The 12,901-nt window shown below is 38.4% G+C and overlaps 1 protein-coding gene across 1 annotated transcript; it reads right to left on the bottom strand.

The window, feature by feature from the left end:
* Positions 1 to 3,210: 3,210 nt before the first annotated feature.
* LOC140006890 (uncharacterized) lies at positions 3,211 to 3,912 on the bottom strand. The gene has a single exon (XM_072049558.1). It carries the CDS (start codon positions 3,910 to 3,912, stop codon positions 3,211 to 3,213), a length of 702 nt encoding a protein of 233 aa, XP_071905659.1.
* Between the last annotated feature and the right edge of the window lie 8,989 nt (positions 3,913 to 12,901).

Genomic DNA, 12,901 nt, shown 5'->3' with positions numbered 1-12,901 from the left:
ACATGTATTCTCACATATGAAATCAAAACAAAGGATGGGCTTAGGTTGAGTGAGATAAAGTACACCATCGCCTAAGTACCCATTTAACATATACAAAGCACTTTGATAATTTCACATCAATAAATAACCCAATTACTCACTTGATAAAGCTTGGCACGAAAAACGATACAATTCACTGAGCTTGACCGTCACCGTCAAAAGCCTCACAGTCTGTATTGACAGATTATATACACACAAAAGTGAAAATGCCATACAATAGCAGTTTATAATTTAAACGATTGAAAACGGTCGAAAATAATCAAAACGGTCAAAAACGACGTTAATGCCAAAAGAATGTCGAAATTGGCCGGAATGGTAACAAAATAACAAAAGTAGGCCTAAACGGTCCAAAACGGGAAAAACGGTTGAGACATGCATGTGCGTGTGTGTGAAAATGAAAATGGTACAAAACGGGTTACACGATTTTGCCCATAACTGGAACTGTGGTTATCGGATCAAAATGTACTAGGTAGTGTCTCGAAACTTAGGTAACAGGTTACAACTTCCATGAAGACACCTCAACCCAGTTTTCAGTATATCCAAGTCAACTTTGCAAAATACAGAACTAGAACTCTAAAGGCTAGGTTATATCTGTAGTGAAACTTTGGCGGCATGCCCCTTGTGTTTACCTATTTTCCAGTCATTTATGGCTTCAATATTTTTCTCAAACAGTCCCAAAGTCACACACAAAATAATCTTATTTCAATAGCCGCTCAATAGGCTCAAAGTCATACAAGTACAAAATCAAGTTAGGAACATGTGCGGAAATGAAGTTTGAGTCAAGAAATAAAAGACAGATTTGATGTTGTTTTGCGTAACGGACACAACTGAGGCTACGCTTATCAGATTGGGATGCAATTTATACCATTTTTAAGCTAAGATAAAGAGCTACAACTTTGATGAAGACCACTCAGTCCAGTTCGTAGTATAGCTAGGTCAAAATTTCAATGTACAAAATCAGAATCTCACAAACAGGTTAGCTAACCGCACTATGGTGAAATGACAATAACTCAGGCTACCGAAGTCCGATTATATCGTTTTCAGGGGCGTTAGAAATCTAAGACATAGAACTACAACTTCTTTGTTTTGGCTATAGGCTAAATCAGCACGGATCAGGGTGAACAGATGCAGTCAGATTAGGTGAAATGTCAAAACTGTCCCTAACGTTCTACCTATGGCAGTCAGGGGTATTTCGGTCTCTTCATAGGATACATTGCTCTGATTGAGCTGAAATTTTATAGACTCCTAAAAAACATCATTATCTAGAATTTTCATGTTTTAGGCTAAGTCTAATTTGGTCTCTAACATGGTGAACTAGAACCGGGCAGAACAGGGTGCATACTAACTTTAATTCTGAAAATTTGCTACAATCAAGATATAATTCCCATTTTTAGCTTGAAACCATCACTACCACCTCATATACAAGCTTGTATACATCATATACCATCCATACAATGAATATGAGAAGGAAATCATTCAAACCCTAACTCAAATTCATCACCCCAATCATCCAAAACCATTTGATATAAGCATTACAACCACAAATACAAACTACTAATCAACTCCAACATGATTAAGGAAAAAAGAAAAGAGTGGTCAGCCATATTACCTCAAAAACAAAGCTTGCTAGAGTTATCCTCCACTTCTCCTTGGAATTTTTGGTTCCTTAAGCTTCCCAAACTCTCAACCTACAGGTTAATCGGTTTAGTTTTTCTTGGTTTCACTCACAACTCTTGATTTGAGGTTGGAAATAGAAAGCTCTCTTCACTCTTTCTTCCTCTCTTGCTCTCGGCCAAACCAAGGAAAAATGGTGAAGAAATGGAGCCAAAGTGAAGATATGAAGCAAAGAAAATTGGCTTGGTCAAAGGTCTCTAAGTAACCAACAAGTGTTACACTTTGGTTAATCCAAAATTTTTTCTTTTCTCTTGTTTTCCAAGTCAACAATTTCGGCTCTCAAGATCAGATTTTGAGCTGATATTTAAGCTCTAATATCAAGGAGATTAATTTGATGAAATGGTGGGTTCAATCGGTAGTGAACGGTACTCGTCGGTTTGAGCCGATTTTCTTTAAATCGCATATACTAGGGTTTTAACTTATAATTCACTAACTTATTATTATCACCTCTAATCACACACTTAATATCATCTAAAACTCACTCTTAATAACCAAATTTGATCCACACTTGGTACCGGATAGGCGTAAAACCTTAATTCGCGCTAATTTGAAAACGAAAAGGGTGACCCTTAATTCTATATTCATTTGCACTTATTGTGGGGTGATTGGGTGGTAAGGCTATTATAAAGTAATAATTTCCAAATAAAAGAAATTTTAAGAAATTGTGCGGGATTTTACAATTCCATAACAAGTAGGGTTTCGATTAAAACATGAGAGATTTAAGAAAACCGATTAGTCACAAGTAATTAGGTTTTTTTTTCTTTTCTTTTTTTTTTGGCATTTAGGGTTTCTAGTCTTTAAACAAAATAAATTTAAGGCTTTAAATCAAAGCCAACAAATAACAATCTCCTAACATTCGGTGTTTCGTAATTTCCCTCCTTAAAAAAATTTCGTCCTCGAAATTATAATCAACGAGCTAAGGGTTGGAATCCTCTAATATCTCATTAACGAGTTCATCGTCGACAATAAAATTTCCTTCAAAAGTTTGTCCCTCGATATATTCCAATCCAAGACCCAACCATGTAATCCTTAGTAATGAACTTCAAATGTCTCGTAGATCGGCCTTAATGGTAGTAACGAATGGAAGGAACCTCAATATGATGGAAGATAGGGGGTACCTTCGATGATTGCTAATGGGTCTGTCACCTTCTGATGTCCCATTGCATAGGTCCTTGCCGGCACTTTCGATCGATTACTCGTGGCATTGGTCGACTTAGACGTGTTCCCTTCTGCTCTTGGCAAATTTCCTTCTTTTGGCAGGTGAGGGCACTGACCAATCAGGTGCTCAGCACTACCACATCGGTAGCATATCCGAATTTGTCCTTTCTTCCAACAATTATCTTCCATGTGGTTAGCAACCTCACAAAATTCACATGCCATTCTAAGTCCTGATGTCGGACCTCCTCGTGAGATACCCCTTTGGGTCTCTCTCCCTACCTGACTTTTCTGCACATTTCCTTGATTTGGGATCCCTGTGGATCGTGGACCACTTATTCCTCAGCTCATCTTAGATGGTGGCTCGCTCCTCGAGTTTTGTCCATCACTATAACTACTTGTATCCGGTTGCCTTCTTTTCTTATCATGAAAGGCCTTTACTTGACTCTTAGTACTTTCAATTCTTTGTGCCTTTTCAATCGCTTGACTATAAGTCTCCAATTGAGCAGTTGCCAGTGCCTCTTGAATCTCCACATTCAAATCTTGGACAAACCGACGAATTCTCCTTTGATCTGTCAGCACTAACTCTGGAGCAAAACGAGAGAGTTTGATAAATTGCGTCTCGTACTCCGCCACACTCATGGTCCCTTGACATAGGCGTATGAACTCATCCTCTCGTCTTTCTTGAACAAGTGGCGGTAAGTACTTCTCATTAAACTCACGAGTGAAGTTAGCCCATGTCCATGGGGTCTGCTCTCTATCCCACTTAGCTCGAATCACATTCCACCGGGCACGAACCGCTCCCTCAAATTGAAAAACGACGAAAGCTATCTGCCATTCCTCCGGATATCCTAATGCAGCAAAAATGTCTAGCATTTGCTCCAACCAACTCTCCGCTATATCAGGGTTAGGTCCACCCAAAAATTTTGGTGGTAGAAACTTCTGGAGCCGTTCTAAGGCACGGTCCTCTCCCTCATGATTTCCAAGATACTGTACTTGGCCTTGACCCTGTTGGTTGACCATTCGTTCTAATAAATCAGCCATTCGCTGTATGGCTGTAGCTACTTGGGTTTCGGCTTGTGTATTCGTATTTTCATTGGTTACTCCTTCGGTTCCTTGTCCTCGTCCTCGTCCTCTACCCGTACCACGAGGCTCCATTTGATTGTTTTATAACCTCTATAAGTGGGACAAAATATGGTATGAGATCAAAGCGTTGAAAAGTTATAAAATGCATGAAATAATCAAAAGATCAAAATATGTACATATATATACAAGTCACGCCAAAAATATACACATATCAGTTCACATAGCAGCTAATATCCAGCCAGTATAAAACATGTTCGTTCATGAACACACCGGTTCCAAAATAAATTAACAAAACAACTCAAAATAACGGCCCTGGCGGAAATCCCCTACAGAGCCTATAGAGTCTATCGCATCCATCAGCCCTATAGGCCCCGCTCCGCCAGCCCTAGGTGGCGCCTCGGCAGCCATATTTAGGAGAACCTCACAATCTAACATAATACCCCGGGCTCTCTCTCTCATCTGCCCCTTCAAAGCGAAAAGGTGGCGGTGGGTCTCCTTAAACTGACGACCAAGGGTATGCGTCCGCTCCTCCTCAACTCGTAATCTCGTCTCGAGGTCACGCAGGCGCATGGCCTGTGCATGACTCACCCTTTTGGCCTCATCCAACTGTGCCCTCAAAGTGTCGACCGTCCTGCCTAAGTGACGACGCTCGTCATCTATAGTCATAACCACCTCGTCAGGGTATCCATACGTATGTCAACACTCACACAATCGACTCATCTGGCCGAAGGGAGAATATAGCCTAAAGGGTTCCCCAACCCTCCTCTGGTATCTGAGTACTCGTCGGCGCACCACCCGGTTCACCAGACCGCCTACACCCGTAAATCGTACTCCGGCGCCGCTAGGTCCACCGGTATCGCTAAGTCCACAACAAAATATCACTTAATCAGTTCTCCGGCATTTCATCTTAATAGATACGATTCAACTTAGAGACAATCGAATACTTATATGTTCTATAACACATTTCCCAACTGCCCAAGTCCTCTAACCTAGGCGCTCTGATACCACCTGTGACGCCCCCACTTCTCTCAAGGGCGAATCCGAGGATATCGGTGGAACGCCTGCCTAACTCACGCCAGGACTCACTACTTATCATGAGAAAATAGATTTCATGCCAAAAGTAAGTTCTATGTACTCTATTACATTTTTAAAAGTTGAATAAACTAGTACATCAAGTCAAGTACATCAAGTCATACATACCACGAGTACCAGAAAGTAAACCCTAGAAAAGCTGATAACTATAACCACCACGACAATTATATACATCTTACTAGTCAACTTATAACAAGTACAAACTATTCTATAGCCAAAAATCTAAACACCTTCCCGAGCGATCCCCGCGTCGGCCCCCTACTAAGGAAAAAAAATAAAATAGGATAAGCTATATGCTTAGTGAATAATCAGGGGGTAAAATGTAAACTCACATCCAAATAAACAAGTAAATCAGGATAGTTCACATCAATAACAGAAAGGTAACATCACAAGGGTAGGATACGGGTGGCTCCAAAATCAATTCAATTCCCTGAGCTTGAACGCCTGCTGACATTCCGTCAACTAAAGTACTCATGGTCCGTAGACTCTGCTTACTTTCCCCGTTCACCTTATCAACCCCCACTGGCCAGTCAACAGCACATAACAACTCGAGCGAAACAAAATCACTTAGCTTTCATCAAAGCTTTAACAAAGAACGAAATCCCAAGGTTAGCATGGAACTATTCGACAAAGCCCCGACTGGCTCGAATAGTTCGTCTACCCTTGGAACCGGACTCGAACGAAGCCCTGAGATATCCAATCTCTCAATAGATGGTATCTCTAAAAAGGTACACAACAAAGTACTTACCCCAACAGCACACAGCAAAAGGGGTTCAACTCAAATCATGTAACCATCCCCATCAGCACACAGCAAGAGGGTGATACTTAATATAAGACATGTATTCTCACATAAGAAATCAAAACAAAGGATGGACTTAGGTCGAGTGAGATAAAGTACACCCTCGCCTAAGTACCCATTTAACATATACAAAGCACTTTGATAATTTCACATCAATAAACAACCCAATTACTCACTTGATAAAGTTTGGTACGAAAAATGATACAATTCACTGAGCTTGACCGTCACCGTCAAAAGCCTCACAGACTGTATTGACAGATTATATACACACAAAAGTGAAAAGGCCATACAATAGCAGTTTATAACTTAAATGATTGAAAACGGTCGAAAATAATCAAAACGGTCAAAAATGACGTTAATGCCAAAAGAATGTCGAAATTGGCCGGAATGGTAACAAAATAACAAAAGTAGGCCTAAACGGTCCATAACGGCAAAAACGGTTGAGACATGCAAGTGCGTTTGCGTGAAAATGAAAATGGTACAAAACGGGTTACACGATTTTGCCCAAAACTGGAGCTGTGGTTATCGGATCAAAATGTTCTAGGTAGTGTCTCGAAACTTAGGCAATAGGTTACAACTTCCATGAAAACACCTCAACCCAGTTTTCAGTATATCCAAGTCAACTTTGCAAAATACAGAACTAGAACTCTAAAGGTTAGGTTATATCTCTAGTGAAACTTTAGCGGCATGCCCCTTGTGTTTACCTATTTTTCAGCCATTTATGGCTTCAATATTTTCCTCAAACAGTTCCAAAGTCACACAAAAAATAATCTTATTTCAATAGCCATTCAATAGGCTCAAAGTCATACAAGTACAAAATCAAGTTAGGAACATGTGCGGAAATGAAGTTTGAGTCAAGAAACAAAAGACAGATTTGATGTTGTTTTGCGTAACGGACACAACTGAGGCTATGCTTATCGGATTGGGATGAAATTAATACCATTTTGAAGCTAAGATAAAGGGCTACAACTTTGATGAAGACCACTCAGTCCAGTTCATAGTGTAGCTAGGTCAAAATTTCAATGTACAAAACCAGAATCTCACAAACAGGTTAGCTAACCGCACTATGGTGAAACGACAATAACTCAGGCTACCAAAATCCGATTATTGCGTTTTTAGGGGCGTTGGAAAGGTAAGACATAGAACTACAACTTCTATGTTTTGTCCATAGGCTAAATCGGCACGGATCAGGGTGAACAGATGCAGTCAGATTAGGTGAAATGTCAAAACTGTCCCTAATGTTCTACCTATGGCAGTCAGGGGTATTTCGGTCTTTTCATAGGTTACATTGCTCCGATTGAGGTGATATTTTATAAAAACTTATAAAACATCATTCGCTACAACTTTCATGTTTTAGGCTAAGCCTAATTCAGCCTCTAACATGGTGAACTTGAACTGGACAGAACAGGGTGCATACAAACTTCAATTCTGGAAATTTGCTACAATCAAGATATAATTCCCATTTTTAGCTTGAAACCATCACTACCACCTCATATACAAGCTTTTATACATCATATACCATCCATAAAATAAATATGAGAAGGAAATCATTCAAACCCTGACTCAAATTTATCACCCCAATCATCCAAAATCACTTAATATAAGCATTACAACCACAAATACAAGCTACTAAGCAACTCCAACATGATTAAGGAAAAAAGAAAAGAGTGGTCAACCATATTACCTCAAAAACAAAGCTTTCTAGAGTTATGCTCCACTTCTCCTTGGAATTTTTGGTTCCTTAAGCTTCCCAAGCTCTCAACCTACAAGTTAATCGGTTTAGTTTTTCTTGGTTTCACTCACAACTCTTGATTTGAGGTTGGAAATAGAAAGCTCTCTTCACTCTTTCTCCCTCTCTTGCTCTCGGCCAAACCAAGGAAAAATGGTGAAGAAATGGAGCCAAAGTGAAGATAAGAAGCAAAGAAAATTGGCTTGGTCAAAGGTCTCTAAGTAACCAACAAGTGTCACACTTTGGTTAATCCAAAATGTTTTCTTTTCTCTTGTTTTCCAAGTCAACAATTTCGGCCCTCAAGATCAGATTTTGAGCTGATATTTAAGCTCTAATATCAAGGAGATTAACTTGATAAAATAGTAGTCAAATGGTGGGTTCAATCGGTAGTGAACGGTACTCGTCGGTTTGAGCCGATTTTCCTTAAATCGCATATACTAGGGTTTTAACTTATAATTCACTAACTTATTATTATCACATCTAATCACACACTTAATATCATCTAAAACTCACTCTTAATCACCAAATTTGATCCACACTTCGTATCGGATAGTCGCACTACGGATAGGCGTAAAACCCTAATTCGCGCTAACTTGAAAACGATAATGGTGACCCTTAATTTTATATTCATTTGCACTTATTGTAGGGTGATTGGGTGGTAAGGCTATTATAAAGTAATAATTTCCAAATAAAAGGAATTTTATGAAAATGTGCGGGATTTTACAATTCCATAACAAGTAGGGTTTCGATTAAAACATGAGAGATTTAAGAAAACTGATTAGTCACAAGTAACTAGGTTCTTTTTTCTTTTCTTTTTTTTTGGGCATTTAGGGTTTCTAGTCTTTAAACAAAACAAATTTAAGGTTTTAAATCAAAACCAAAAAACAATAATCTCCTAACATTCGGTGTATCACATGGACGGCCGAAGGAGTGGTAGAGGTCGTGGGCGAGGGACTAGGCAAAACCAACCTCAAGGGGACGATCCCGCTGAGGTCATTGAAGCTATAATTCTTGTTTTTTATTGTTTATCTAAGGTTCTAAATGACCCTAGTACGACACACTTTTTTGCAAAACCCTAAATTTATGAGATAGAATCAAAGTTTGATTGCTAATTAGGTGAATAGAAATTGTGAGATATGGGTTGGAGAGTGTAAGTGATTGATTGATCTGATAAGCATGACTATTAAGGGGTATGATATTATCCTAAGTGTGAATTTCGAGCACGAAATTCTTTTTAAGAAAGGGAGAATGTGAGGACCTGAAAAAAAAAACTTTCTTATTTTTATCGTATATTATTGGTTTATTTAAATATTTATTCACCCGTTTTCTCTGAATAAATTATTTGAACCATTTTAAACCCATGTACACGAAACAATGTCTCACTTACATTTTTAAAACGTCCCGTTAGCAAATTTAATTTTTCGGAGGCTCATTTAGTAAGGATTAATAAGTACACGTTTTTCAAGGCAATAATCTTGGAGATTTGAGAACTCATGTTTATTCATAAAAAAGTTATTTTTATAACTATCTACCTTAGAGTTAGTTAATTATATCACCGTTACATAAATTACTTGTAAGTTTCGCTTTATCGCGAGCGAATCGAAAGTTGGCGTAAATCGAGCCGAAACGGATAAATAGAGCAACTTAAGCTTGGTGAAAAGCTCCTTCTTACGAATTTTCTTGGAGGTTTGGTGACTAAAATTTCTGGATTTTCAAGAGCTCAAGTGGTAGCTTTCATCTCCATGAATCCTTCCATTTTTTTCTTCAAAGTTGGAGCTTGATTGTAAGGGTTTACTACCCTAAGCATGGATTAGGCTAGCGGACTTGAGGTGTTTAATTTTTCGCTTTTATTCCTAGGCCAGCTGACTTGGGGTGAACTCTAGGTAGCTGCCTTGAGGATTAAATGCTTGGTTTGTGTTGTTTATGTGTTAAGTGAGAGGAACTACGGTTGGAAATGGAGAGAAAATTGAGAAAAGATAGAAACTAGAGCTGGCCAAATCTGTCCAATTATTTTCATACCTGTCTTTCAAATTTTTGTGGGTTGTTTTCCTGTGAAACTAATGTATATATATTGTATATGGTGTGTAGAAAGTTTCTACCAAAAATCATTTGAATTGATTGAGCAAAATCTGAATTTTCGAAACTTGAAGAAATCTGGAAAACGTGTTCAGGGCATCTGAACAGTGTTGTTTTAATCGAACATATCTCTTTGTACAGACGTCGAAATCGAGTCTCGTTTGCGGTATTTGAAACTAAACATTTGTGGCTTTCCAACGATATAAAATACACCATCTAGTTCAAACTTAGTGATCCATAGTGATTCACCAAAGTTTCCTATTCTATTCGAATGGCAGTGAGAAGTTGTGACTTGTCGCTTGAATTCGTACTACCTATGAACTGATTTTCAAAATGACTTCTTTTGATGAAACGTATTCTTTTGAATCTAGTTTCCAATGCCACTGACCATTCTCAATTTCAAGTTGTATTGAATGAGATATGGTTCAATTTTCAAACTGCGGCAAAGTTGGAAATCTGGAAAACTCTTCCTTCTTGCTAGCCGACTGGTCTAGTTTAATGTGGGATGTTCTATTTCGAAAATCTTGATGTCCATTGCTTGTCAAATACTTATGAAATATTTCTTGGACCTTGGTTCAAAAATGAATCAAATTGGAGTTGATCTCATTGGGCAAATTGTTTGAAAAGGAAAGAAAACCAAAAGACAGATTTGCTTTGGAAAATTTTTTGAACTTTGGTAGTTTTGTTAACTACCTTCCCGTATGAATTTTTGTGTGAAAATTAATAGTGAAGTATTTCTCATATGGAATATAGTGTGTACCAAATTTGGTGTTATTCTAAAACCATTTCGATATCCAACTGAAATCCCAAAATTTGTTTTCAAATATGGAAAATTCACAGAACAGTCTCCAATTTTGGCCAATTTTGAGCTGTTATATCTTGATTCTCAAAACTCCGAATCTGGTTCCATTTGTTGTATTTAAACCATTGATTGGAATTTTTATTGTGTTATAAATTTCAGAGGTTAGTTCACCTTCTGTGAATTTTATCGAATTTCCAAAATTTGCCGAAAAATATGACTGAAACTGCCTTGTTTACTTGATCAGCCATGTTGAGCTGAAAAATGATTGTCTTCTGTTTAGAGTCTTTGAAAAGTGTCTTCTAAGAACTTTTAGTACTTTGAAACAAGATTCCAATGGTATATGATTTTCCATTTTGGACCTACAGAGTGCAAGTTCTGATTTTCCAAAGTTCGATGTATAAAACTGAAATTTTCCAACTTGATGAGTTTTTGAAAACTTTTCTCTAGCCTTTGCTAATGATTGTTCGTTTTAAACTCGATTTCACGGAGGAAATCAGTTTTTCTTGTATTAATAAATCATCACTTTTGAACCTTTATTTTGAGTGGTTAAGATTCTTTGTTTGAGGTATCGACTAGTCTAAATGAGTGTACTTTCTTTCTTGATTAATAGGTGATTATGAGTGGGAAATACTTGTTAATTGTTCAAGTGCTCAAGGAGATTTCGAAGGGAATCTCGGTGCGGAAACTTATGGTTTTGTTTGCTCACTTATTTTGAATCGGTGAGTGTGTCAAGTGCATGATTTGTTGTGTTTACTTGATTAATCTTACTTGTATACGTGAACATAACTTGATAAGGTGAGTGTGTACTTTGTCGCACTCGTTCTCCTTTATATGACTTATACGTGTATTATACGTGAACATGACTTGTATGTCGATTGGAGTGAATCTCGTCGACTATTATACATGTACTCGTGGGGGAGGCCCAAATCTCATTGGCCAATCTTGCGACTCGAGGCGGCATGGGTTTGATCGAGAAGTTTGATGAACCATGAGAATATTACAAAACAAAACTTGATCTTTTGAGATCTTGTTCGGCATACTCGTGGAGTATCGCGCTTTTTATGCGTGTTCTTAAAAAAAAATTGATCTTTTGGGATCTTGTTCGGCATACTCCTGTAGTATCGCCCTTTCCGTGCGTGTTTGGTTACGGATCTGAGAGGGTGTAATGGTGGATGAAGGAAGTAGTTAGTGAAGTTTCTACGGATTTAATACCTACCCGGATGACGGAGTGCCATCACAAGGGGGTATCGGATCGAGCCTTGGCGAAGCAAGTGGAAATTAGCTCCTAAGAGCTCCCGTATCTTTAATAAGTGTGTTATATTATAAATTGTGAATTACTTGAATTTTCTGACTTTAATTCTTGTACATATGTTATTGTTACTTGTTACTTGAACAATGTGTTTGGATGTGCATGTTTTTTTTTTTTCTTGGCCTCACGAGCATCGACTCACCCCGTTAGATTTGTTTTCCTTAACAGGAGCTGGAATGGAAGGAATTAAGGAAAAGCCTACTTGATGGCTCTTTTGACTATAATTTTGGGAATGTACTTGACAAGACATCTTATGAAAGTAGTCTATGTTGGAAAACTGGATGTATTTTGAAACTTGTAATGTAAGATTGAATATCTATATATGGAAGTGACTTCTTTTCTTACGTCGTCTGGTATTAATAGTTATTATTGTATTAAGCTTGAACGGAAATCGTACCGAGTCTTGACGAGAGTTGGGCAGGCATTCTGCGGATACCTTTGGGTTTACACTTGGGAGAAGTGGGAGTGTCACAGTTGGTATCAGAACCTAGGTTTCAGATCTTTGTAGTGTATCTTAGGCTAAAAGTTTAGAATACCGGACCGTGGGATTCACTTGAATGTTAACCTATTGTATTTCGGTGGCTAAAGAGAACTGGTACTCGAGAGTTTCTTAAATGGCATTTGGTGGCAAAGAGCTTAGGTTTAGAGATTTATTTGGGGAGATATCTTAGAGGCTTTACACTTGAGAATCGGGATTAGATAATTTAGTTACACCTTAAGTCATTTTTAAGTGAGTTAGTAACTTTAAATTTCTAACCTGTGAATTGTGGTTGTTTTGTAGGGATGGATAATGGAAATGGACATGCCGCTAATGGTAACGGTCATGCCAATGGCCATGTAGAGTCTCTTAAGCCTATTTATTATCGAACTCTTGGTGGAGGAACTTGTGTGCGTTACTCGCCTTCTACTAGATTACCTCGATGTCCCTGTAGGGTGACATATGCTTACCCTAATGACCCTGTACTATCCCTCGACGACGAGCGTCATCAGTTGGTGAATACCAATAGATCTTTACTTCAAGAGGTTGAGGAGCTGAGCGCCATGGTTGATGCTCAGGGTGCCAGGATTGTTGAGTTTGAGGGGACGATGGTAGACGAGAGGGCTAGAGTTGAGGCCGCACGTGATGAGGTTCGGAGGGTT

Source organism: Coffea arabica, chromosome 5e, assembly GCF_036785885.1.
Source record: "Coffea arabica cultivar ET-39 chromosome 5e, Coffea Arabica ET-39 HiFi, whole genome shotgun sequence".
Taxonomy (NCBI): Eukaryota; Viridiplantae; Streptophyta; class Magnoliopsida; order Gentianales; family Rubiaceae; genus Coffea; species Coffea arabica.
Note: the sequence above shows the minus strand (reverse complement) of the source record. Positions and strands in the feature narration are given on the sequence as shown.

What these genes read in the sequence shown, in the direction of transcription:
- LOC140006890 (XM_072049558.1), bottom strand. Translation starts at nt 3,912, where the DNA reads ATGGCTGATTTATTAGAACGAATGGTCAACCAACAGGGTCAAGGCCAA.